At 53.0% G+C, this 27,605-nt stretch overlaps 1 protein-coding gene across 2 annotated transcripts in view; it reads right to left on the bottom strand.

The window, feature by feature from the left end:
* MYO18B (myosin XVIIIB) overlaps window positions 1-27,605 on the bottom strand; it is a 166,923-nt gene that overhangs the window by 93,446 nt on the left and 45,872 nt on the right. For both annotated transcript variants that reach the window (XM_019507347.1, XM_019507346.1), the window contains exons 12-21: window positions 25,223-25,367; window positions 13,841-14,011; window positions 11,847-11,937; window positions 8,313-8,505; window positions 6,889-6,969; window positions 5,346-5,493; window positions 4,316-4,475; window positions 3,488-3,671; window positions 2,869-3,061; window positions 1,314-1,423 (exon numbers count right to left, since the gene is read on the bottom strand). In XM_019507347.1, coding sequence (XP_019362892.1) covers window positions 1,314-1,423; window positions 2,869-3,061; window positions 3,488-3,671; window positions 4,316-4,475; window positions 5,346-5,493; window positions 6,889-6,969; window positions 8,313-8,505; window positions 11,847-11,937; window positions 13,841-14,011; window positions 25,223-25,367 — 1,476 coding nt within the window. The remainder of the gene's footprint in view (window positions 1-1,313; window positions 1,424-2,868; window positions 3,062-3,487; window positions 3,672-4,315; window positions 4,476-5,345; window positions 5,494-6,888; window positions 6,970-8,312; window positions 8,506-11,846; window positions 11,938-13,840; window positions 14,012-25,222; window positions 25,368-27,605) is intronic.

Here is a 27,605-nt window from a genome sequence, read left to right as displayed (position 1 = left end):
CACGGCGTTTAATAACAATATTGACCTTTTCCAGCCGTCAAACTTGTCTTATTAAATCCTGAGGTCTTAACTGAATTTGCACACACGCGCTGGCAGTTTGCACAACGGGGCACGTGGTCATGTATAATTCATCTCCCCTCAGCCATGCCAGGCATTGAATATTTATCATTTTTTTCATAAGCAGCAAAGGGTGCTTTTTTTTTTCCCCCTCCTATTGCCCATTTCCACTGGAAAACCTCCACCAAAGCAAACGTACTCATCAAGAAAATTAAAGAGGCGCTTCGACAGTGAGCATCTCCCAGACTGCTGATCTGGGATTTTCGGAGAGGCCCAAGAGAAAACCCAACTCCAGAGAATTACAACAGCATTCAGGCACTCACCTGCCCGAGGCCCACCTCCCACTGCCTTCCTCTCCCCCCCTGTGCACACATTTCCCTCCCCACCAAGCGCAGGAAACCTGCGGTAGCGGATGATACCGCAGTGCCATGTAAGAGGATTGCAGCCCAGGCCGCTAGAGATCCATGGCACCAGCCAGCACATAGCAAGCAGGATCTTTAAGCCTGTTTACACTGCTCTCGGGTATTAAGGAGATGGAAAACAAGCATGGCTTCCAGGTGGATTTCTCCCAGCCCTCTCCACAAAGCAATAACGTGAGCAAACACAGCTCATGCAGCCAGTGTTCACTGCACCCGCAGAGAAGCAGCCTGAGCACAGAAATGTACCCGAGCGGCCTGAGATCCCACAGAGCGCCAGCAACCTGCCACCGTGCCCGTGTCACTAGGACCAGGACAACAGGGGCAAGTCGAGCAGGATGGGCAGTGTCCCCTGGGTGCCGTGCACAACACCAGGACGTCACTTTGCACTGGAAGAGATGTGCTGGGAGCCGGCGCGGCCTATGTGGATCCCAGCGCATCCCAATTCCTCCACCGTGGTGCCCATTGCTTATGAACATCCACCCCCGCAAAGCTGCCGCCGGCCCATAAGTCCACCCCACAGCCCCACTGATCCATCCAGGGCTGCGACAGCTCATTGCCTGAATAGCTCAGGGCATCCTAGCTATAGGCACTGCAGCTCTTATGATTTGATTGCGAGTCTCAACACCGGCAAAGCCCCCGTGCCAGGAGCCGGGTGCCTCTTGGAGAACCCCTCCCTTCCTAACTGCAGAGAGGAGCTTGACCCCAACCAGAAGTACCCACAGGGAGGAAAAGATGAGCCCAGAACTGCTTTCTTGACTGTCCCGATGTCCGAAGCACCCAGAGCTGCATCGGTGCAGGCTGCCCCCTCCCCAGACACACACCGGAGGAGCCGCGCACCTTGTTCTCGTCTGGGATCTCGTAGGCAGAGGTATATTTCTTCATGACCGGCTGAGCCAACACCTGGAAGCGCCGCCGGAACTGGGTCAGCAGCATGCGGTCCATGTAGCCTGGGGGGGGAGAGACCAGTCACAGCGGGGCACCCGCAGCAGGGGTCAAGCAGAAAGCAGACCGGTTGCACATGCGGGTGCTCCCTGGTGAGGCCGAGCTGGGGTGGGCACGTGGGGGGCCGCTCATCTCCGCACACACCGAGGCTCAGTGCTATTTAAGGCCACCGCAGTAACAACCACCACCCTCACCACCATCCTCCACGACTATAATATCAGCAGACCCTGGGGCTGCGACAGCACGAGGGTCCAAGGCTGCGGTTGGAAACGCACAGACCAGCCTTGCAAAGCAAAGCAGCAGCCGGGAGACAAAGCACTGGGCAGCCCCGGCTCTCCTCCTCGCGCCCGAGACGATCTGGCCTTCACCGTGGCAGACCGCAACCTCCGGCGGCCGACGTTGCGCCTTGGGTCAGGCCTGCTCGTTCCCTTTTATGTCCACAAGAGCAAGGCCAAAAATCAACGAGGCGCCAGCGGAGGAACAATTTCTCTTTGTTCCTGATTGTGCCGAGCGCGCACGCTCCCTCCCCCTCTCTGCCCCCAAAGTGCTTCTGCATCTCGATATATTTATGATTAAGCAGCAGGAGAGGAGGTCTCCGCAGCGCTGGCACCGGCAACGTTTGTTCAGCAGCAGAAGCTGGCTACCTCAGCTAGCATTTTTAACTCGCATGCGCTTGGCCTGGTAACATCCGCAGAAAAGTCCCTCGGCGCCCTGGGGCGCTCACGTCTGCTGCCAAAGCTGCGGCCAAAGGTTTGCCAGATGGTAGCGCGGCGCGGCGCGGCACAGCTCATGGGTGGAGGAGTTGGTAGGAAGAGCCGTGCCTTGTCCCCTCTGCAAGATGTCTTTCTGGGGCTTGGCTCTGGAGGCCGTGGTCAAACCGTGGCTGGACAGAGCAGGCTAGCAAGGACACAGCATGCCAGGGCTCTGGACATGCCCCCCCGAGCTGGCAGCCCTCCTCTTGTTACACCCCACTCCTATGGCACCTGTCCTGGGTTTGCTCAGTGGATGCACGCACAAGTCCAGCCTCAGCACAGTCTAGGTAACAGGCACCCAAACCAACCCAAACTTGGCCAAAGCAGGCTGAAGCTGGTCTCAGCACTGCTCTCTTTCCCCCTCTTCTCCATTCACATGGGCTCCTTTGCCCCATCCCAAGCGCCTGGCTTCAAGCAGGGAAGGTTTGCAAGCCCTCGGGGTTCGCTCCTCTGCTTCCCCTGGGTTGTGTGGAGGCCTGATGCTGCAGATGCAGAGTGTCTGGCTTTGCACCAAGGCTGCAACTTCCCTGCTCTGGGCTCTCACTTGCAAAAGGAAGGGAGACAAAATGCCAGGAGATTTGGGGGAGAGATGAACAAGCATCCCTCCACACGCTAGCAGCTGCTCTGCCATCAAGAGACCTGTGAAGGAAGGCTTGATAAACACTCGCTGGCTCTTGGCCCCAGCAGGCTGATCATACCTATCCTGTACAGACGTAGCGCATCCAGGAGCTGGGCCCCACACAGCTGGACTCTTAAGGTGGGTACATCCAAAGCTAGGTCTCCTTCCCCTGGGACGCCAGGCTGGGAGGTCGCCACATCCGCGCCCGCTCGTGGAACAAGGCAATGGATAAAATGCACCTGGGACCTCTTCACCAGGTTTGCGAGCGCATCCTGCGGGGTAAACGAAAGGCAAATCAGCTATGTCCGACTTGGGGAAGGGAAAAGCAAGGATTCCCTTCCCGTGTGCTGACGGCTTCCTCCGCGGGGAGAAGGAGTCCCTTCCAATCACTACGAACTGGAAGCTGAACTGATGTGCAAGGAACAACAGCTCCTGGGAGAGACATGGAGCTGATATGCAATAACGCAGCGAGTGCTGAGATACGACGCACCCGGGGCCTGGATCCGCGAGAAGACATCATTACGTACTAGCGGGTTATGAGAATTTGCCACGTGCCTGTATTGCCCTGACACATATGGGGGTAGAGAAATGGTGCTGGGTGCTCCCGTGATATAAGCAATAACAACGGGGAGCGACGTGCTCAGGGTTGTAATCGCCTCCAACGCCGCCCCAAGAGGACCGGCAGCTCCGTCGCTCACCATCTGGAGTTTGATCTGCGCGCAGACGGATTTCCTCTTCACCGCCGCAAAGCTGCTGGCGAAGGTCTTCCTCACGCAGCCGATGCGCTGCAAAGCTTGCTGGGAATATCCCTCCAGGCCTGCCACCGACTGGCAAATCTGGGGCATTTTGGACCGAGGCTGGAAGAGATTCCTCACATCATTGCTGTCAGAAAGGCAAATAGGTCCAGGTCATGAAAGAGCAAAACTCCCCCTTCTTTAAAAGCTGAGGCCTGGTGCAGGCCCCAGTGACCTCAGTCACTTCACCTTCCCTTGCCTCAGTCTTCCCATCTGTCAAATGGGGGCAATGCCACTGACACCCCTCTCCCCCGCCCTTGGCCATGTCCTCGGAGACTTCCCGAGGGAAATCCTGTATAAGAGCTACGTGTCCTCACAAAGGGCTCGACTTCAGCAGCTCATGTGGAATCTGGTCTTACTCGGGGGAGCCATCCAGAGGGCCAACCCTGTCCACACGGACGCTGCCTCAGGCAACCTGGCGGAAGCTGCTACTCGCCATTACAACGGCTGGCGAATGGCAGGGAGTCCAGCAAAATGAGCCGCAGGTGGCATAACGGCACCTTCAACGTACGGCGTGTGTAGAGCCATTCATGATGGTTTGATGCCATCGCGATTTCAGTTTGCAGCGGTAAAAACCCCGCCGGCGGCCGAAGCAGGCAGAACAGTGTCTGCCGCGTGAAGCGGGCCATCCGGGGAAGCCCCGGCGGTGCCCGCCGCAAGACCCTGGAGCCCTCCGGGCCAGGCACCCCTCGAAGGCCCTGTCCCCCCATGGCTCCGTGCCCCTGTACTCACGCTCGGGACTGCTGCAGGACCTGGATGGCGTTCTGCGCAGACAGGTTGGGCTTGGCTTTGCTCACCCAGCCGGCGAGGTCGTAGCGAACGGGGTCCTGGCCCAGCTGGTGGGAGATCTCGAACTGCAGCGCTTGCTCGCACTTGCGAAGGACGCCGTCCTCTGTAACAGCACAAGGAGGTTGTGATCTCTCTCCATGCACCCTGCACAACAGGAGCACGCATGCACGCACGCACATGGGGTGGGGGGCCGACAGCCTGGCTAAAATGAAGGCGGGCTGCTCGAGCTGTTCTCTGGTCTCATCCTCACCTGGTGACTCTCCCCACGCTGGGCCTAGCCAGGGACAATAGGAGTCCTGCCTCTGCCACTGCTCTCCTCAGCCACCTCAGTCACCTCACCTGACTCCACATTGCCCCTGTCCCAGGTGAAATGAATGGCAAAGCCTCCACTGATGAAAGCAAACACGCTTCCTTGGCATGTACCTGAGCTGGCAGAGCATCTCTGCAGCCCTGCTGCTCAGGAGGCATGCAACCATGCACAGGGAAACAAATGCGCATGGGACCTGGCCTGCAGCCGGGCACGTTTTAGAAATCAATGTTGTGCAATTATCCGGCACAAGAAGCAATCACCGCTGTCTCACTGCTTCCAAGTAAGGAGCAGGCCAGACACTTTCTTCCCAGGCTGGCATTCACGAGACTGCCCTCGCCCCCTGGGACGGGGAGGCAGGACGGCCCCATGGCAGGGGACAGGATAGGTCAGGCCGGGCAGGGGTTTGGGGGTATGTGGCTACCTCCCAGCTGCACCCTCTCAAAGGCGAATGCAAGAGGGAGCCCGCAGAAACGCGGGTCAACTTGCAAAGCCCCGTTCGTACAGGCGGCGCCTGCCTCTCCTCCCCCAAGGCTCCAGCTACCCTGGGATCAGGACAGAAACGTCTCCTGAACCAAAGCACCTCCCCTTGGCTCCCGCTACCCCCGCCGCAGCGACATCCAGCAACACAGATGGAACGGACGGACAGACCTCCGCTGCCCTTACCCTCCTTCTGGGTTCCCTTAGCAGCAAAGTAGGAGCAGAGGCGGTCCAGCACGACACTGTCGCCGGAGCCCTGGATCAGCACCTCCTCATCCAGGATCCAGAACAAGCCTTTCGGGTCATCTGCCTGGCCCCCGGGTGTCACGTGCAGCTGGCAAAAGGCAAGGTGCAGTCAGGTCAGGGCACAGGGAGAACGAGTCTAGGGGTAAGATTGGCCAGGAGCCCAACAGCGCTTAACGAGGCAATTGGGAGACACCGGGGCAGCCTGCTCTCTCTCTACCCCACCACCACCCGTCCCCACCTCCACCTCCTCCAGCCAGCGCAGCTGTGCCCGGCACCGTGCCTGCTCTGCCAGGGACCAGGTTGCTGCAGACCTTCACGTCTTTGAAGCTGGTTTCTGAAAAAATCTCCCCCCCGCACATGAAGCGTGGAGTGCAGATCCCAGCGTAGTGGGGGCACCAGTCTGCAGCTAAACCAGGGCAGCACCCCCATACGCCCCACACTGCAGCCTGCCATTTCCCCTGGCTGGCATCCCCTCCTCCTGGCCCGGCTGCCTCTCTGCACCTGGACTTGTGTGGCTGACAGTGACTGATAAGAGCAAGCTTTGGGGGTTGCTAATTGAAATCTGAACAGGGCTGAGAGTGCCGTCTACAGCAGCCTAGTGTCGGTCGCCTGAGATGATATCGGCGGGTTTATAAGCTACTGCCAAAAAGCTCAGCTTTCTCCACTGGCACATAGGGCATGTCTACATGTACATTAATGCACTTCAGTTAATGTGCATTAAATCCAGTACCTCCATTACAAAAATGGTACTAAGAAAACGTGAATTAGCCCCTGGGACTCAATTATCCTAGGTCCCTTCCAGCCCTAGTGTCTATGAATCTATGCAACATGTATTAACTAAACAGCATGGGTTTTTAGTGACACTTTAATGCGCATTAAAATAGGCTATAAAGCACACATGTAGACGTGCCCTAATTTCCCCCTCAGGCCATTTTATTTGCAGCCTCAGGTACAAATGAACCAGACAGTCTGAAGTCTTCTTTGATTGCAGGGATGTCTGCCTGGCACGAGGCAATGCTGGGCTAAGACCCACTGTCTGCCCCATGTGTGAATCCTGCCCCGGGAGCAGTGTAGACAGACACGTGCAGGGCTGCGCAGGCACTGGCAAGAGCACTTAGAGGGGCAGAGCCCGTAGGCACGTGCCCAGCACCTCCCAACCATGGCAGTGGTCCAGGAGCAACACGTCCACAGTGGGTGCGGTGCGTCTCAGCACAGCAGCACCTTGTGCCATGCACCGATACCCAGGCCAGCCCTGAGCATTTAAAAAGATGTGGGCACGGGGAAGTGCAAACTGCTGCACATGCTCAGGGATAATCCCAGAGGGCCATCATTTGGGCCTTTCCCTAGCATCAAAACTTGCATTCAAGATGACAGGGAACAAAGGGAACACCCCGCGGCGCCCAGCTGGCACTCGCTCCCTTTTCTACCCGCCGGGGCAGACAGACAGCCGCACGATCTTGCCGTCGCTTTGAGGCCGTGGTACCTGGGACGCGTTCTGATCGACAACAGACAGCGTGGCCAGCGGAGATTGCTCCGGCAGATCAAAAGGCACCTCCACGTTTTCCTGGAAAATATCATGGAGAAGTTTGTTTCGATTGCGAGCTGACATTTGAAATCCAAGAAGAGATAATCTTGCAAGCAGGAGGGGAAAAACAAGCCCCGCGTCTGCTCCACTCCCACTTTGCTTTGTGCCCGTCTGAAGCTGGCTGATCAAAGCCCCCCTATCAGACATCTTTGAACTGCCTGCATTGGCACCGCCTGGGCTGAATCACCGGGTAAGGTTGTCAAGATAAGGGCACTCAGATGGCTGCCGCCATGGTTTGGTGAATGTCAAAAATGCTTCATAAATAACGGATGTGATCAGAACTGAAGTCTTAACGAGGGAGCATCATGAAAATAATCAATTATTTAATTTGCAGCTTGGAGGCTTTCTATTGTTTTTATTCCATTTCCTTTCCCCGAGCTGAGAATCAACAGCCCTGCAATACCAGGCTGGGATGTTTTATCCTCCTCCCATCCCAGATGTGTGTAAAGCAACTGTGGGCCCGAGGGCCTCTCGCTGATGCTACGCGCTCGGATTATCCGTTCCCCAACGAGCAGCATCGGCATTTCCTCCGAATGGCTTTCAGCAAAGATGCTTTGGCTTTGTACAGCACTAGGGACCCTGCACTAGGGACCATCACTAAGCTAAAGTGTGAATGTGTAGCCCAGCTCCATCCTCTTTGCAGCCCCCCTGCGGGGAGGTGAAGGCTGCTATTCAATCCTCCTCGGTCTTCTCATCTGCAGACTCAATCAACCCATTTCCCTCAGCCTCTCCTCACCAGTCCTGTCCCCCAGCCCCCAACCCATTTTCACTGCCCTCCCCTGGACTCTCTCCAACGTGTCCACATCCTTTCTGTACTGGAGGGCCCACAGCTGGACACAGGACTCCAGATGTGGCCTGCCCAGTGCTGAATGGAGGGGAAAAGAGCTGCATGGCACCTTCTCCCAGCAGCTCACAGATGGATCGGGAACACCCTCACATGCACACACACACTTGGTATTTTAGTCGGGTTTACCCAGGCAGGACAGAGGTGCTACTTAAGACTTAGAGAGATGCTATTTAAGGCCCTAAATAACATCTCTGTCCTGCCTTGTTCTTGTGCTCCCGAGATCCACGTGATAAAACCCCCCACAAAGTCCCCTCCGTGGCACAGAATATTTCTTGCAGGCTTCTGGATGCTCAGCGCAGCCCTTCTCATTACAGCTGCAGTTACAGTACCCGATTGTGCAACGAAGATGCCTGCAATAGCAGGCGGCGGGGCCGTGCAACCCAGGAGCCGCCGATGTTTAGAAAGCCATTGATTTTCCATTGGCGTGTCACAAGAGGAACCGCGTGCCAAGAGGCAGGCAGAGCAGGGGGCTCACCTCTCTGTACCGCTCCAGCTCAGCCTCAAACGTCCTCTTGTAGAACAGCGCCTGGAGCTGCTCGTGCACGTAGTTGTGACACAGCTCTTCAAACGTAGCGGCTCGTTCCTGCTTCTGGTGCCGAGGGTTATGGAAACCGGGGGTGTCCACCACCATGATGGAAGCCATGGAGAGGTGACTGGATGCAAAAGACCTAACAAGACAGGTTACAATCATGCGGATTTGCCAGGATAGCCTCTCTCTGCACCTGAGCATCTCTAGGGGTTGAAACGGCATCCCCCTCCCCACCCATTACTTCCCCTTGTTGTTGTCATCCCAGAAGGCTCCTTTAAATCATGCCAGCCCCCTGAGCCTGGGCATTCATTTCATTACCTTCCTATCTACATGGCGTTTGCTTAGCTTTCACCTGGTTTAGGTCTTAGTATAATAAGTGCTAACAAACATGCAGCTACGGGTATCTTCTGCCCGTTACAGTCTAAACTTCATTGAATACCTCCTCCTGTGCATCACTGGTGATGTCTTCCAACCTACCGTAGGATATCTATTGTGGCTGGTCCCAAGCCTTGTTTAATACATACTTCGTTGATGGTGAGCTCTGGCTTTAATCACTTGTCCCTAAAATGCAAAGCTCTCAAACCTCACTCATCTCCAATAAGGACAGTTGAGTTGACCCTAAAGAGGGCCAAATTGATCCACGTTGGCTAGGCTAATGACAAGGTCCATTCCCAACACACTGACTGCAGTATAATAAAGCCTACTGCTGCAGTAGAGGGAAGCAGGGCTTAAATTCTTGATGAAATCTATAACTGGAAATGCAGAGTACAGCAATTTTTTCCCCCTATGGGACAGCCACACTGTTGGTTGCTGGGGGGAAAAAAATCCTTATTTACAAAAACTCCTTGGAAGTTTTCCTTGCATCTATTCCAAACATCTCAGGTCAGCACAGCTCTGGGAACATGGCTTGGAAAAAGCTCTATGATTATTTTTTTTTTAAATACATTTTCCGCAACAGGCTGCCTGCGAAGTTCCTCTGCACCGTGTACGCCGCACCTTGTTTCGTGGCGTTTCCATCGCCTCCTCCCACGGCACGATACAACACGGCTAATAGCTCTGCTCGGTGTGTACGCGAGCGAGACGGAAGAACGTGTGCTTCTTTCAGATGGGAAAGGCCAAAGCTAGAAACATGCTGAAAATAACCGAGGAAAAGACGCAGGTGTTCGGGTCTGAGGTGCAGAAAGGCGTGCATGTCAGCTTTGAATTCATCTGCCGCCGCGAATGTCGGCACCTTCTCGGAGCCCCCGATGCTGAACGGGACTTGGGTTCACGATGCCTTGTCAACTCCAAGAGAAGCCAAAATTTCTGAACTGCATTGAAACATACGTTTTCCCTCCTGACGTGCTGCATCACTGTTTCAGTGGTTTCAAAGGGCCTTGACGAGCTGGCTTGGAAAGTAAAAGCAAGTGGAGCAAAGCTGGAGGTATCAGGAAAGGGGGCTGCAGGAGATATTCTCCGAGCTACGGCTACAATTCAGGGGGCTACACAACCAGCAGCATTTTGCTCTTCCAGGCCTGCTCGGGGAATCATCAGCGGTTTCTTTGTGCGGAGGCTGGATGAACCCGGCAGGAGCATTTCCAGGCGCCGGGCAGATCTGGGTTCTGAGTCGGACAATTTGAGCTGCGAGTTAAACACGAAAGGGCTTTGGGGGCCTGGCTATTCTCTAGTTTTATGCCCAGGTCATGCCACAGGCACGAATGCAATTAGTTCTGCTTCACAGCAAGGTCAAAGGCAACCGAAGCCGAACCCCAGAGCTCCTTCCTGTCCCAAGACTAGAGGCGATGCTGTAACGGGGGCTTCCCCGCGACCACAGATGCCAGGACCCCACAACAGCTGGATGAAACATCGCTCCTGCCTTTGGTCTCCACCTGGCAAGCAGGCCTCGGCGAGGAGACGATTCCTACCACACCTGCCTGGCTCATTAGCCGATTCCCCGACGGGTTCATTACTCTGTTCACACAGGCAACCTCCATTTGGAGCCTGCGAAGTCACATCTATTATTAATAAGTGAACTAGCTGCTTCTCAAGACTGAAACACCACTTCCGTGTAACTTCTCTGTGTTTACAGCTCCTGCAGCATCTGGAGGGAAATAAGGCTAGCGAAACAAAGCAGAGCACCGGTCTGTCTGACTGCAGGGAGTACTTTGCCCCAGCAGAAAACATACTAATTGGCTGTTGCAATCTCCGGGATGTACACGCGGTATGAGAAACAGCCGCATGTGGCTTTATCTGGGAAAAACGAAGCTGATTACCCTCCTCCGGCTTCCCCGGTCCACGTGAACACGACCATCAAAGAGGAGATCGCACATCCCAGACAGGGGGAAGTCTGGCAAAGGCAAAGTGGAAAAACCCCTCCTTGCAGTTTCAAGCCATCCTGGGCTATGACCTGGGAGGTGATGTGCAATAATGACAGCTCACATTTTCCATTTTAATGTCAAGAAAGTATTTTCAGACAGACAGGAAGCCAATGGAGCTGAAGAAGGGCAGAGACGTGATAAAGAGACACTGGTTTAATTAACAAAGAGGCAAGAGGCAGGTTGCCTTGCGTGCCATCCTGGGAGCCTCCTGACAGAGGTGAAGGCACGCACCTCCTTGGACGTGGCTTGGGAAGCTTGCATGTGCCAGTGGGCAAAAGAGAAGAGAGGAAGGGAACAGCACCTGCCCTAGGCCTGGGGATGGTGTGGGGCTGGGGAGGAGAGGCTGAGGGAAATGGGCTGATATGATCTGCAGAAGAGAAGACCAAGGAGGGATTTGATAGCAGCCTTCAAGTCCCCGCAGGAGGGTTGCAAAGAGGATGGAGCTGAGCTGTCCTCAGGGGTGACAGGTGAAGGAGCAATGGGCTCAAGTTGCAGCAAGGAAAGCTGAGGTTGGATATTAGGAGAAACTCTCACCAGGAAGGTGGTGAAGCACCGGGATGGGTTACCAGAGCAGTGGTGGACTCTCTGCCCTCGGAGGTGTTGGAGACCCAACTAGACCAAGCCTTGTCTGGGATGATGTAGTTGTGGCTGGTCCTGCTTGGAGCAGGGGTTGGACTAGATGTGACCCGAGGTCCCTTCAACCCTCGCGGTCGGTGATTGAATGAAAAGGGTAACGAGACACAACATCCTGCCCCTGAAGAGTCAGCCGGCGGCGAGGGCACAGCTGCTGCTTCTGCTGACCACGCGCACCCTCGACTGCAAGGACCCGAACCACCGCGTGGCAGAGAAATCATTTAAGAAGATCATTACCAGGCTGATAACTTTCTTCTGTTATAGAGATGTTCTCCAGATAACCTTTCCGCAGCCGGCAGGCAGGCAGCTCTGCAGAGCACGCTCAGGAAAGATTTCTCTTTATTAGCGTCAGGGAAGAAAGGCATCAAGGGCTCATATCATCTACATGAATCATTGCTATTTATTTGTGCACCGCTTATCCTGGCCTCCTGCCCTCCGCTCACTCAGGAAGGGCTCGTTTGTTTGCTTGTTTAATTTCCTGGCTCCGTACCTGTTGATCAGCGAGACAATTACAGCGAACAGCTCTTCGTAAAGGCCTGAAGCCATCCCCTCCACGCACTCCACACCCGTCATTTTGGGGCCTGGAGCAGACAAAGAGAAAAGACGACAGCGGAGTAAAGGCACGGGAGGCAGGATGAATTTTCCTGCCAGAGACAGAACTGGAAATTATCCCTCCCCACACTTCCTGGAGATCAGAAGCTACACCCGCCATCCCCATAGTCAAGACTTGACTCATATAAGTTATTTAGTACTTATACAGGGAGTCAGGACCTGGGTGGGTGCCTGCCATGGCTGTAGTGCCTAACATCTCATTCTCATGCGGGGACTGATGGTGCCAGTCCTTCCTTGCCCCTTGTCGGTGTCAAGAAGGAGCCAAGCAGGCATGGTTTAGTTTGCAACGTGAACAAACCCATTTAAATTTCACAAAAGCCTTGTACGCGTAAAGTGCGATGGAATTAAACTGCAAAAACGGGCAATTTCCGTCCCGTGTACAAGCGCACAATGAGCTCTACTTGTGTCACTAACGGCTTCTCATCCAGGGCAGGGAGGGCCTTACACCTGTGTGAAAATGCACACGCAAGCGCGCACATGCACTCCAGCTCTGTCTGCTGTAGCTCCATGAGATCATTTATTTCAGCTCTACGGGGCTTCATCAAGGATTTCATCAAGGGTTACACCGGCTTCTTGTGAAGCAGTCAACCTGCCTTATGCAGGAGTGTGATGAAAAGCAGCTGCCCTCACAACCTGGGGTGGGAGGGGTTATTTTTTTTATTATTATTATTATTTTGGGGGTGAGCTCTTCAAACGTTTTACATTCTTGCTTTAACCTGAGCTGGTTGCTAGGAAACGAATAACCCCCTTGCACCTTTCTCCAACATGACAGTCCTTTCTGTGGCAGATGTCAGGGTTTGAGAACCGTGAACGCTGGCTGCAAGCACACAAAGGTGGGGGGGAAACCACTTCCAACCAAAAACAGCGCCGGGCCAAGGGAGGAAAATAAAGCTTGCAGACTGCAATTGGAGGTGCCCTGGCTGCGAGCTGTTCTCCGTGCCCAGATACCAGCAGGTAGCAAAACATTCTTGGGGTCTCATCCAAATCCCTTCCACCTGCTCATTAAAAGTACCTGGTGTTTACAATTCAAATGGCTGTTTGTCAGGGCGGATTGGCCCCCCTCGTCTTCTGCCGCTTTTCCTCCCCCTCGCTGGGGAGAACTGGCAAGCGGCTGCTTAAGATTTCTCTTCTCAGTCTCCACACAAGACCGAGTTGTTAAAAAAGAAGAAAATAACCCCGTGGCCCTGTGAATTGCAAAAGCAACGGCAGCTCTGGCAGCTTGGTAAAGTGATTTGCCTATTGTGGAGGGTTACCGCATCTTATGAGGGCTTATTCACATGGCCTGGTCTGTTCAGGCAGTGGTATTGCGCTCTGCAGCACACAAACAGGAGTGCGAATGACACGCTGATCATGCAGATGGCAATGGCATCACCTTGGCCAAGGGACCCTGATGAGTTTGATGGTGTCCAGCCCCTCTGATAGTGCAGATGCAAGAACAAACATTATCTAGGAGGAGCGGAGAGGCAGTGGGGGCCTGTGCTAGCTGTGCTCCGGCAAGATCTCTCTTTGATCGGAGTTGCCCGTAGAAAACAGGCCTTCCCGTTGCCAAAGGGTTGACCTTTCTGCCCAGTCACTTAACTTATCTGATCCCACTACTGTCAGGATTAATTACCTACTCTCTTACGAGTGCCCGAAGGGTGAGGCACATGGAAGCAGTATTTTAAGCTGAGGAGAGGTCTGTTAATTAAGAACATTTAAGGTTTTTTTTTATTATGAATATGATGGAATGGATCGCCCGCACTGGCTGGCGAAGGACGTGTTGTGTCTTCCCATCAAAGACTCTGCCTTCTCCTTGGCCAAAGTCGAGAACGAGACACTGGGCAGAGTTTCTATGTCCGTTACACACAAAACGGAAGGGGGAAAATCCCGTACCAGGGCTCTTGTCCTCAGCCGGGCTTGGCCGACTCCCCCCGGACGTGACCTGCTCGATGATCTGTTTGAGATGGTGCTTGAAGACTGCCGTCGCCAGCTCCTCGTAGTCGCAGCCCAGCACTTCTGCGGCGTTATTAGCCGACTCAAATGTCATGAACTGCTTCCTGCCGACTGACAAGAGAGGAGAAAAAAACCAACTCAATGACACGAAGCGAGTCCGAAGGAGGCCGAACACGGCTTGACCGCAGCCGGCTCCCCTTCCTGACCCAAAGACCAACGCTTTCTCCTGGGGAGAGCGTAAGGGAGTGGAAAGATCAGAGACAAGGAGGGTGGGAGGGAGCTCAGGAGGTTGCATCCAGTCCGACTCCCTGCTCCAAGCAGGACAGTCCCGACTACATCATCCCAGCCACGGTCTTAAAACCTCCAAGGGTGGAGACTCCCCCACCTCTCTGGGTTGAAGCCCTCAGTCACTCTTGCAGTGATGCCTCCTTACCTCCTCGCTACCCCCGGGACACTTCACCCTCCTCCCGTGCATACGTGGCCCCTCACGTATAACTTCCAAACCGCTGTCCGTTTTCCCCAGCCCCGAAACGAGATGCACCGGGCCCCACGCGAAGCAGCACTGCGACAAAGACTTGGTCTGGGGGGAAACCGGCAAAACTCGCGAAGCCGATGGCAAAACTTTGACCTGAGCATCTTATACAGAGATAAGCGCCCCCCAAAACCACTGACAGGATTTTTTCAGCTTTGGAACATGATCAATTTTCTCTCTCACCCAATTAACACGATCGTGTTGTTCCCTGCTGGAGAGAACGCGACAAACACTGCACCATAGCAACATTAATTACTTGCAAACGCCAATTGTGAAGATCTTTCACAGCGGCTGCCATAACACAAGACGCAAGAAAAATGTTTCTAGGTCCTTAATATGTTCGCACCGTACAAAGGTTGAGGCGGAAGAGGGGGCGAGATGCGAGGGCACGTGAGTTGGAAATGATTTCTCAACGCAGAGTAATTTAAAATCAATTGCTGCTCAGGTGTTGTATGGCACGGCTAATTAGTCATAACCTGATGCAAGCCGCTCATCAGGAAGGCAGAGAGCAGAATAAAGCTGATTTCCCTTTCCCTCTGCACAGGGAAGCAGACCCGGTATTTATAGTCTAAGCTACACCAAGCTTGGCTCCCCCCGTTTCAAATGCCAAAATTTGTGCAAAATCCCCGACCTGAGGCCCCTGCCTCACACCTGAACGGAGGTTTGGTCGAGGAAGGATCGGTCCCTTTGCCAACTGCATGCCAGGATGGAGCTGCAATGCTCCTCCTGGCTTTTTCCAGATGCTTTTTGCATCCCTTTAGGAACTTCATGCTGACACTTTTCAAATCCAGCCAAAACACTTCTCCCCTTCAGCTCGGCTCATGCTGCACCGCGGCCCCCCTCCGGCAGCATCTGCTTTGTGAAGTCTCCGTGTATTTTGCCTAAAACAACACAGCCACCGACCGGTGTGCATGCAGCTGGCTCAGACCCTCCAAAACGGTTCACTCGGGGGCAGAAACGAAGCGTGGAGAACGCCAGGCCCAAAGGAAACGTGTTCAGAGACTTCAGAGCAAGGGGGGACTGAACTGTGACCTGAGCTATAGCGTAGCCCCAATTGCAAGGGATATTCCTGTGCATGCATTACGTGCTTGAAAGGACTGAACAAACCGATGTGTTTATGGAAGCTGACAGGCTTATGAATCGATCCCTCCAAATCCAGGAAGGTCTTTTTCAAGCCCAACTCTGTTTGCAGGCTCCATAACCCTGGAAGTAAAGCTGCTCTCATCCCCCACTACAAATAGAGCTGACATGTATTTTCAAGGAAAAATATTTATATCCAGCAATACTCATTCCAGCTAATGATTAAAATCAATAGGGAGACAAACCACAGAATAAATGCTTTTACAAATCTAAAGAGAAATATGGTTCCATGACAGCGAGCTGGCAAGAAATCAGCAAGGCTGGATGAAATGAGTAGAAAACGGAGGAGAGAGTCAAAGTCATACAGAGACCTCTCCTTAATGCAGAGGGGATATTGGAACAGGCCTTTCTGTAACCTGCAGCCAGAAAGCAAGTACAAAAAAAAAAGGAAAGGAGGAACAAAAACCAGCCTGAATTGCTTGTAGGTTTGCTTTAAACAACGAACAAAGCAAGCAAGAGGATCGGGTTTTCTCTTGCTTTGCACATATTTTTCTCCTTTATGTTTGGTTCTGATGGCGAGCTACCATTCACATAAGATTGTGCTAAGTGGAGGTAGATTATATATCTATATTTAGATATACATATAGGCAACCATCGCTCCTCTGGATCGGATCGCGGTGCACGTGTAAGAGGTCCAGCCAGGTGCCCGATGCATCCGCTTGTGGCCGACAAGCCCAACTCGAGAGCGACACCGCTCATAACAAGCACCGCAGGTCCAGGTGTTGTCCGAGTCGGAGCCCAAGTTTGCAGCAAGCTGCTTCCTTCTTTCTTGCTTTGCTTCCAGCCTCTGGATCAAAGCTGCTTCATGCCGAGCTGCAGCCAGTGCCAGATGTTCCCTCCAGACCAGGCGGGATGCTACACACTCCTCCCAGATGTTGAACAACTTCAGATGATGTTTTGCACACATCGCAGGGGGTGACCCCACTTCCTAGAGCCGTCTCAAATCTCTCTGTACCAAATATTCTTGGGGATACGGTCTCCTCCCGTTCTCCTGACGTGGCCGAGCCATCACACCCCCTCTTCTTGAGAGCGTGTCAGTCCTGCGCGCTCCAGCACCTCTGTTTGGCATTTGTCTTCTCACTTTCTTTTCAGGCTCTTGCACAGGCATCTCACGTGGATGCTGTTCAGTCTCCTGATGTGCCTAGCATGTGTTGTCCACATTTCTGAACCATAAAGCAAGGATAACAGCACACAAGTCTCATAGATTTGCATCTTCACCTAAGTGGTAGTTTGCTGTTCTTCTGCAGAAAAGGACCTGGGGGGACAGGGGACAAGAAGCTGAACGGGAGCTGGCAGTGCACCCTTGGTGCCAAGAAGGTTAAGGGCTTCCTGGGCTGCATTGGGAGGAGCGTTGCTGGCAGAGCAACGGCAATGATCTTCCCCCTCTGTTCAGTACTGGAAAGGCCACATCTGGAGTCCAGTGTCCAGTTTTGCACCCCCCCCAGCACAAAGGATGTGGACAAGTTTAAGAGTCCAGCGGAGAGCAATGAAAATGGTTTGCAAACTGGGGTCATGACTGGTGAGGAAAGGCTGAGAGAAATGGGCTGATTTAGTCTAGAGAAAAAAGACTAAGGGGGAAATTGATAGCAGCTGTCACCTCCCTGCTGGGGGGCTGCAAAGAGACTAGAGCTGGGCTGCTCTCAGTGGGGGCAGACGACAGGACAAGGAGCAATGGGCTCAAGTTGCAGCAAGGGAAGTTGAGGTTGGAAATTAGGAAAACTTTTCTTACTAAGAGGATAGTGAACCACTGGAACAGGTTACCCACAGAGGTGGGGGAGTCTCCATCCATCGAGGTTTTGCAAGCCTTGGCTGGGATGATGTAGTTGGGGCTGGTCCTGCTGGGAGCAGGGGGTCGGACTAGATGCGACCTCCTGAGGTCCCTTCCCACTCAAATTTTTTATTTCATGCACATTTCTATCATAGCCTGAAATTCTTAGCTGCTTTCCCGATTCTCTTAGTTCAGTCTGAAGGTCAAGATATCTGCTGATGTAGAACCCAAGTAGCAAAAGTTATCAACGACACCAAGAGATGCACCCGCCAGAGTGATGTTGGGCACTGTTTCTTCCACCCCCTGGTACACGATCACTGTCTTCTTGAGACTAATTGTCAACCCAAAGCTCTTGCATGATGCAGAAAATCTGCCCAAGAGATTTTGCAGGGAAGATTTGCTGTGGGCAACCGGGGCCATGAAATCTCTCCGAACCAGCTTTCACATTGGGTTTCTCTCTAAACCTTGCATGTAGAACAAGCCTCCACCTAGTCTGGTTCAAAGATAAATGCCATCACTGCTGTCCTTGAATGCACGAAGAAGCAGGAATGAAAAGTTGACGTTAAAGAGCATGGGGGCTATAACCCCCCCCGTTTCACCCCGTTGTTGATGTCAGAGGCGTTTGAGTCTGTTTCCATGCACCACAGTTACCTTCATACCTTGATGTAGTGAGCAAATGATGCTCAACAGTTTGGGGGGACAACCCAGTTTCTTCACAACAGTGAAACGGGCCTATATACAGGGTGTGTGGATGTATCTAGACCTAGATCTGGATATCTGTGGATAGATATCTATCTATATAAATATATTTCTCTATCTATCTACTTTGGTTAGTCTATAAGGCGCAAGGCTACCCTGCCTGCTACTTGACTTCATACTAACAAGGCTTCCTCCGTCTCTCTGATGAAGATCTCCAAGCCCTGCGGAGAGTGCTGCAACTGACTGAAAGAAAATAATTCAGGATTATTTTCCTATCTTTGTTTCGAATTTTTAAATCAAGTTTCTGAAACGTTGGAATTTGGAGGGCTTCAGACAGCTCCGCAACCCGTGCAGCAAATGCTGAGAGAAAAGAGCAGAGTTTCATTGCTCTCCCCCTTTCCCGTCTCAGTTCCAGCGTTTCATCAACGCTGGAAAATCCCCGGGATTTCAACCTGCTCTAGTCCAGCGTGCGGACACAAGCTTTGCATCCGCAATCCTGCAATCACGGAGGAACTATGTTAGAGAGACAAACTGCCTTTTAAAACTTTATTATATAAAAGCAAAATCTCTTCCCTGCTCCCCAGCCAGGTATTTACTTACCTTTTAATGGTCTCAGAAAAACTAATCCCTCTCTTAAGAGGCAAGAGGTTATTTAACCTTGGTTTTCCTATTGCCTGGGAAGCTTATATACTATAGCTGTGTCAAGCTGGTGTGAAGTCCCTTCTGGGCTCTTATACAGCTCCTGTCACTGCCATATCTCAACGCTGCCGCTGCAGAGGTGGGTTTGCTGTCACGATGCTCTGTGGCGAGACAGGGAAGTCTTGCATTGACAACCCAACTGAAGAGAGCCTGGGAAAGTTCCCCGGGTCGTCCCGGGGCCGCATGGCAAAGCCTGGGAGGGCCCAAAGTCCCAGTCCAGGGCTTTAACCCCAATCCTCCTCTTCCTTCTGCACATCAGCTCACCCTTCGCACTCTTTTGCAACCCATCTGCCCACACACCACAGCTCTGCACCCAGCAGCATCTGCTTGCCGGGATGCCCAAGCGAATCAACCTCGACCCTGCCGGCAGGTCAGAGGGGCCTGTGCACGCAGAGGAAGAGATCAATATACTTGGCACCGAAAAAACAAAACAAAACCCAAAACCTTAAATGTCACATCTGTTCCATTTTACTTCTCCCTGCTGAATTAGCCAGTTGACTTTCGCAATAATATCTTCACCGGCTCGGCTTGATTTGCAAAGCAATTGTATTGCCCTTCCCAAGCCTGTTGTGTGCAGGGTGAAGCATGCTTTCTCCACTTCATAAATTATAAACAGCAGCAGCATGCAATCCGCCTGGTGTGAAACATCCTAACTTCAACACCCAAGAGGTAATTACTTCAGCCCATTTACTATTTAAGAGAAGCAATATTAAAAAACACTATCAACACCTCACTTATTCTCTCTCTCGCACGCACAGAGAGTCCCCCCGGAGCTGTAAAGCACTTCTCTCGCCGAACGCCGGGTGTGTTTGTTTCCATCATTTGGAGGAGCTGTTAATGCTGAATCATGGGAACGGCGCTTTATTGGTTTCCTAACAACAACATCACCCGGCGGTCCCCGAGTAATGCCGAACATCGCCTTGCAAAATTAGAGGAGTGGAGGAGCCAGTGCCCCACCGGGGTGATTGGGGGCTTGGTACTTTCTTTCCTGTGCTTTGCAAGGGGGAACGGTGTAATAAGGTTGGCCTCGCTCTTAACCTCGCATTAGTCGTTAGTGCTAAATGCCAAACCCCGGTGGTGGCAAGATGGCACGCGAGCCGTCTGCATGGGAGCTGTGAAAGAACAGCACTGTCACTGGCTAGAGATGCCGGCACCACAGAACGGGCTTCTCCCTTCCATGAAGTCACAATGGGTCCAATTCTCCTTGCCTGCACACCAGCAACTGCAGTCAGCCGACGCGAGTTGCGCAGGAGGGCGATTTTCTCAGCAGCAAGGAAGCAAGTGTCAGGGGGAAAGAGCAGGGAACGGAGAAAAAAAGCATGTCGGGGTCATGGGGGACCTCGAGCACCCGCCGCGCATGGTCGGCCCGAGTCCGCTGCTAACCCAGGACGCCGCAGCCCCGGCTCCTGGAAACCTATGGAGCAGCAAAGGTGCAAAAGGGGCTTCTGGTCACCCTCGATGGAGAAGGGCGGGCATCTCCAAACAAGCTGTTTTGCTGCCGTGCACACAGGAGGAGCCTTGGCAAGCAGGCAGCTCCCCTCCATGCTGCAGGAAGAAGGCAGCAACGGCAGGGCCGGAGCGGGGCCGCATCTAGACGTACTCTGCGTGCCTCCGGGGCCATTACAGCAGCCGGCGCTCGCTCGACTCGGCCGCGAACAACCCCCGTCGCCCACCACCAGCCTCACGGCCTCTCCCCAGGCCCACGCTCCGCACCAGCAACAACGTGGTGACTTAATAATCGTTAATTAAGAGTCCTGAGATTTCAGGGGCGAGGCAGGAACATGCACGCTGCACATATCCACTATAATCAGGGCTTGGGGGAAATAATTAAGGGAAAACAGAACGTGCTGTGGAAACCAAGCGCCAAGCCTGTCAGAGGCGGGAGGCCTCGTTAGGAATCCCATGGAGCAAACGTCACCGGCTGGGAGCACCTGCATGCACGATGTTGCATGGCTTCCCAGCACGGCGGGACTCTCTGCCCTTGGAGGTTTTTAAGACCCGTCTCGATGAAGCCTAAGCTGGGATGCTGTAGTCAGGGCTGGTCCTGCTTGGAGCAGGGGTTGGACTCGCTGTGACCTCCTGGGCTCCCTTCACCCCTCATTTCTATGACCGCGGGAAGCCGTGCTGGTCACAGAGGGGCCAGGCCCCCAGGCTCACCTCACCGCCTCCTTCTGGGCAGAGCGGACCAGGCTAGGGTCATTTGCACCGGATGCTTCTCTTGTGCCGTTGCAAAAACGTCGCGTGGCGCAGCAAATGAATCGGCGAGCAAAAACAGGAAGGGATGGGACAAGGGATGGAGGCAGGATACACGGGTTTTGCCCTCCTCTGTGCTGCAGGAGAGGACGTACTCTCCTGTGGCCGTACGAACGGATGAAACAGCTACCGCAGATCAGCTGGTGCTTGGGACAGGCTAAAACATGCCCTTTACCCTAGGACGACTGTCTTTCGGTCCACAGCCGGCCTGCCTCTCCCTCTCACACCCGCCTGCCCACACAAACACACCATGCATCACACAGCGCTGCTGTACCGAGCCCCTGGGCCCTCTCGCCTCGTCTACGCAAGGGCAACTCAATGACCGTGCTGTATCTGCAGCGGTTTGTCAACTCGGCCACTTTCCTCCACTTATTTTATCGCAGAAGTGTTTGCCCCGGTCCCGCGACAATCAGATGTGCCCGCATTTATGGCTATTAATGGATGTTTTGGAGGATTTGAGGGTTTGTTTTTAATTTTTTTGCTGGGATCTTCAATTTATTTGTCTCCCACTAAATTCTCCAGTCTATTCTCCATTGACCCATTGTCTAACGTATGACACATTAAAGCCTATAAATAGCAAATGGAAGAGCCGGGTAATGGGATGATTAAAGAAATCTGCCATTCCGGTTGCATCTCCCTGACGGTTTGTAATAAAGATGTCAGAGAGCTGAATAGATAGTGCCATAACTCGGAGCGCAGGGCGACAGCTCGCCCCAACTGAGGAGCCTTGATAACAATAATAAAAATCCTCAGGAAGGAAGCAAAAGTCAATGGTAACACATCTCCAGAGTTGGACCCCACGGGCACACTAAGTCACGACGGCCAGGCCACCGGACAAGGGGGGAAGGTGGAGAGCAACACATGGATGTGTGAGTGAAAACCAGCCATCTCTGCCTTGCACCGCTCCACCGAAGCGCCCGCGGGAAGACAGCCTGGGCGCTGGAAACTGAAAGACAGCAATGCTCGCAAAGAGTCACTATGGTTCAACCAACTGTTCCAGCCTTGAGGGACTGGAAATAATTTGAGGAGAAGGGGAAAAACCCAGTAGCACAGGCATCGCTGCATGGTTGCCAGGCCGGTCCCCCAGCCCCTACCCGGGGGCTCTCCCACCAGGAAGGTTTGGAAACACTCGCAGGAGAGGAGAGCTCTTCCCCTCTGCAAGCAGCGACCGTCCAGCTTATCCGAGGGCACGTTCATCACCAAATAGGAGCCTCGAGTCAGTGCGACGATGCCCCTTCACCCCCTTTAGCAGCATGAAATGTGCGGGGGGTAATCTGGGCTCAGTGGAATAAAACAAGAAGGCGTGAGCACCACATCCGTTACTGAAAGGTCATGCCATCGCCGAGGCTGTAAAACAGCAGCCCCAAGGCAGCTCTCCGTGGGCTTTTTCTTGCCAGGGATAAGTCACACCAGGCCACTGCTGATTGGCACCTGTGCTCCCAGGAAATTGGATAATTAATGCCTGCCGGATCCTGCCAGGTGCTCTCATTTTTACATGTTGATTGGCACCCCCCATATCTGTACCTGTCTAAGCGGCTTTGAGCGATTCTGGACACTTTGCATCTCAAGAAGAGAAGGAGTCACTCTAGTCCCTTCTCGCTGCCGGCCGCTGCGCCCCGCGCCCGCCCGAGGGACAGCTTCAAACCAAGGGCCCAAGCCCTGCGTCTGGGGCAAAGAAACGCCCTCTCCCTGCGTTGTTCCCGATCCCCGCCTGCAAAACAAGGGGACCGATCCCAGAACGCGAGGGAAAAAGGCCTTGATGAGCCTTTCTTCAGCGGGAAGGATTTTGGATGCAAACCTTCAAAGTCTCAGAGAAGGGGAAGAGAAGAGAAGGCTTATCAGGGAAACGGGTTTGACCACAGCCAAAGAGTCCCTCCTTGGGGACTTCTCCTCCAAGCAGCTATGATCCATTTTTTATCCACATTTCCTTTCGTTTCTCCCCTTTTGTTGACACATGACAGCAGAATCGATAGCGGAGCGAGCCGTGCGGAGGCATGCTCCGGTTCTCAATCCCCTGCCTGCGCCGGTGCTGCGAGAAGTCCCCGGCTCTGTCGAGGCCCATTATTTAATGCTCTCCTTCACCCAGGAATAATTGTGACAAGATCTGTCAAACGCAGGAGTCGCTTGACCTCGAGCCGACTCATGGGATGCGCGGGGGATGAAAGGTCCCCGCTGCACATTCGATAAGCGTGAAGCAGTCAGCTCTGGTTCGCATAAAAGGGAGTTTTTAACGCCTCTGACATGTCGCAGAGCAGCCGTGATGTGCAGCGCGCTGCACCACTGGCTCGCAGGCTGCAGCCCTGGGGCCTCTCCGACATCAGAGCGCTCCTAGTCTAGCCAAGGGGACTGCAAGGGCCCTTGAGGCTCTGACGGGGGCAAATCCTTCCTCCCACCATCGTCGGCAGATGACACGAGGGAATGTTCCTCTCCACCATCTTCTGCTGCTACACAAAAAGCCTGAAGAGATGGGCCGCTCCTGCAGGATTTGGTGCGTGGGCAAGCGGCGGTAGTCACCCACCAAAACTAATCGAGCATAGCACGAACTCTCGAGGTCCAGGGCAGGTGTTACCAGCAGACATCCGAAGTTGGGCAGAAACTTTCCGCGAAACGAAAGCAGGACACAGGCCACCTGCCCGAGCTAGTACAGGGATGGCAATGTTTCCGTCATTGCCCATTTTAACTTTGCAGGTCCTTTCAGTAGCCGGCTAGGACTGGTTGGGGGAGGATGCTTCTTATGCAAGTTGACCAAAGTCAAATCATCACTGGGGTCTATATCTGCCTTCATATCTCCATGAGCAAGTTGTCGGTCGCAATTTCCCAGGCTTGCTTTGGCTGAAAACCCTGAGGTTGGAGGATCCTGGGCTTGACAAGGAAACCAGTCCCAAAGGGCTGGTCGAATGCAGCTCAAGGCCAGACTGACATCCTCTCGGATCAGGATCTGTTCCATCTTAGAGAAACCGGGTTACTGGTTTTAAACCACGTGCAATAGATGGAAAGACAGGGAGGGAGAGAACGCACTTCAAAATGAAGACAACAGTCCTTTTTGAATAATTAATAAGTGATTAATGGCATAAATTACCATAAGATATGTTATGACATGTTGCAGAGCCATTTATAAATGCGTACGGCTGATTTTATGGCCACCCGTTATGAAGCCCTCATAAATTGAAGTGTGTAAATCATGCGGGGCTGTCTCTAAAATGGGTTAGAGCACATCTTAAAATAATTTATTAAAGGGAAGGCCATTTCTATGTGCACGGATTCATAAAGTCTTTATAAATGTAATCCTTGCTCAGACTCTTACTGTTATAACTCAGTAACCGCACTAGACACTCAAGTAGAGCTCAAATTATTGCTAACGGGAAGGCAGCCACCTGGGATGCCGCAGCCCAGGACACACAAGTCTCCGAGCTGTTGTGACCTTTCCCACCTCAAAGCACCGGGGAAATGCAAAAGAACGACCGATGCGTCAGTGCGAAACAAAAGAAAACAGCTAAACTCATGGACAAAGGCAAGATCGTGAATCTGAAAGAAACCTTTCCATGGCCATACGTGCACGCTGAGCCTGCGAGCACCAGCGATGGCTAACACCGCGGAGGAGACAACAGGAAGCGGGTTCATCTAACCGACGGCTCTCGAGACCCGTCTGCGGGGAACGAGCGGGACCATGGGAGAGCGCCGGCGTCTGTATTTGGTGGGTGGGAACCAGAAGCAAATGCATCTCAGAGAACTCCTCCAAAACTCCCGCTTGGCGTTCGGCTCTCAAGCTACAGTCGCCCCTACTATCATCCCGCAAGCCCATCAGAGTCCAAAACCCAGTTTTAAATCATCTGAAAGACACTCGGGTCTGGGACAGCGGTTTCATAAACGGTCGGGCCCGCACCGACCAGGTTCATCCTAAACCAGTTTCAGCCATTTTGAAACTGGCTCACATGTGCTGAACTTATAGGTTTAAACCAGTTGCTGATCGCTGAAACCAGCTGACGTGCCCCTAGCTTCGAAGGAAGCGTGGAAGGGGAGGACCCATGCAGGAAACAGCACCCCTTGGAAACACGGGAATCGTATTCAGACCATGCGTCCAGGGTGCTGTGCTCACCCCCAACGCTTCGGGGTGAACGTGGTACCCACGTGAGCCACCATCGCCCCCTCTCTCTCCGGCACAACTGGCAGCCAGGAATACAAAGAAAGAGCTGGGAAGCAAGGGAGATGCGAGGCTCAAGTGCTCCTTTACCTTTACAGGCCCCTGCAGCTCCGAGGTGATAGATCCCAGCTAGCACACGCCAAACGGCTTTCTGCTCCTCCGCCGTGATTCCCAAAGTCTCCATAGCAACTTGAAGCTGGGCGAAGGATGCAGAAGCCTTCTGCTTATCTTCAGCCTGCAAGGGGGAAAAAAGACACAACAGGAAAAACTTAATGGCCCCCCCAAGGTACAGCAGGAGAGCCTCAAACATCACCGACGCTCCCGTTGGGCACTGGAAGATTATAACAACCAGCCCCAACTTGGCAGCTGCAACACCTCTCCACCAGAAAAATGCCCTTTCAATCTGCATCAAAAGTTCCCTTCACAGCGTTGCACCGGGGAGGAAAAAGCAAACAACAACACTGCAATGAAGCTGAGAGGCGCCGGGTGGTTTCCACTTTTCGTTTCGAAAGGACTTGGTGTCGCAGATTTACGCTACATTAGAACAGAACGTTTCATAAATGCCGAATGGGAGCAAAACACACCTCGCCTGTCACCAAAAAAAAAAAAAAATGCTTCAGTGGACCCAAAATGAATTATTTTCCCAGAAAAATGCCATTTCATTGGAAATTAGGAACCTGTTGGGTTTTCGCCCCCAAACTGGAACAAAAATACACATTTCAAAGGGTCAGGATTTCCCGTGGAAAAGCTGCTCCAGATTACAGCGAGCTCTAGTGGGGGTCTCGTCCATGCCCATCTTGCTCTGTGGTCCATCCTTTTGCATCAGGACAGGGGGCAGGATAACACAGGCACCTTTTGAGCCCTCTTGAGGCAAAAAAACACCATTGCTGCCATTCGACCCCTGAGATCCCAACTAGCGCGGCTCTTCCTACGGAGGTTTTGGATTGGAAGAAAACTGTAATTCTTTCTTTTTAAGGCTTCTTCCTCGATAGAGGCAATCGATGCTGCTGAATTAAAATTATAACCTGATTTTTGAGAAGGGCGATGAACCTGCTGGAGCTAATGGGAGCAGCCAGGACCCTGGAAGACAAGGATCCGCTTTGCTTGCTCTCTCATGGTTTCTAGGCCCCCCGACAAACTAGAGAGTCCCTTCCCCAGAGATCATTTTCTATGAGCATCTACAGTATTTCCTACAGAAACCTAGTACATGGTGGTGAAATACTGCTGGTTTAATGCCGACTATGTTCTAAAGCACATTTCCTATGCGGGTTTTTAAAGTCCGGCCAGGCATTTATAAACCTCAGCACACCAAGCACACACCCAGGATTGTTCACCTTTGGGACACGCTACAAAAGCTCATCTCCTTTTAGCCATTTTGGGAGGGGAAAGGCTGGGCAAGGCCCAGGCAATACATGGAAGGCTTCCCTGTCTATGTCCTTTCAAGATGAATGAGTTTTGGTATGAGTAAGAGTTCACCAAGCAATAGATGGGCACTGTCTGCAGATCATAATAAATTAATACTTGCAGGAGGAAACAGAAAAGGGACTAAATGTGCAATCTCCCCCCCGCAGTGGAATTACAAGCCTCGGCATGCAGCATCTCAAGTAGGAGGGAAAGTACATTTAACTGGCCACGTTTCTAATACGCCTCCTATTGCAATAAGGACTTTGACACCGTCACAGCACCTGCAGCACAGCGCAGAAGAGAAGCCGAACGAATGCAGCCCTTCGTCATTGCATTGCAGGGAGGAAAGGGGCTCCCCCAGGGACTGGGCCTTGGGTTTTGTCTCCTTTCCCTGGCTGGGAAAACTGCTTCCAGCCACTGCAAGACACGGCCTTGAATAGCATGTCATCAAACACCCCACATATTTCTACCTCAATCTGCATTTCTGAGAGTGGTTCACTTGAGGAGATGCCCTTTGCAGTGCTAGGCTGGGCTCCAGGCTGCTTAGCAAGACCTGGGACGTGCCATACAGAGTCGCGATGCTCTGCCGTGTACCCTACCCAGGCCAAAAAATTAACTACATGCTGCCACGCATAGCGCGCAACCCGCTAGTGCCCTGAGCAGCATCAGGGGAGTTAAAACGTGGAAGATAACAGCCTAGCTTTAGTAAGGCAGGACACTGAGGATATTTTCATAGTTTCATTGGTGTTAGGGGCTGGAAGCAACAGATCATCGGGTCCAGCCCCCCTGCACTTGGGCAGGAAAGACAACTGGGATCAGATGACCCCAGCAAGGTGGGCATCAAGACGGGGGATTCAGATACATATGGTTCAGATTTATAATACAAATTATGAAGTATACCACAGCAAAAAACCCCTTTGGCTCCTTGTCTGGATTGCACCATCCCTTTAGTATACAAGGCACACTTCTGCCCCCAGAAGCAACCCCATTCAAATTAGTGCTGTCCTCCCAACAGGGTGCCTGGGCACACGGCACCATCGCAAGGTGGAAAGCATCAGCTCCTTTTTTA

The sequence above is a fragment of the Gavialis gangeticus genome, unplaced genomic scaffold (genome assembly GCF_001723915.1).
Source record: "Gavialis gangeticus isolate Ggan-Ray unplaced genomic scaffold, GavGan_comp1, whole genome shotgun sequence".
Classification (NCBI taxonomy): domain Eukaryota; kingdom Metazoa; phylum Chordata; order Crocodylia; family Gavialidae; genus Gavialis; species Gavialis gangeticus.
The sequence above is the reverse complement of the archived record's forward strand: the minus strand, read 5'-3'. Positions and strand labels throughout refer to the sequence as shown.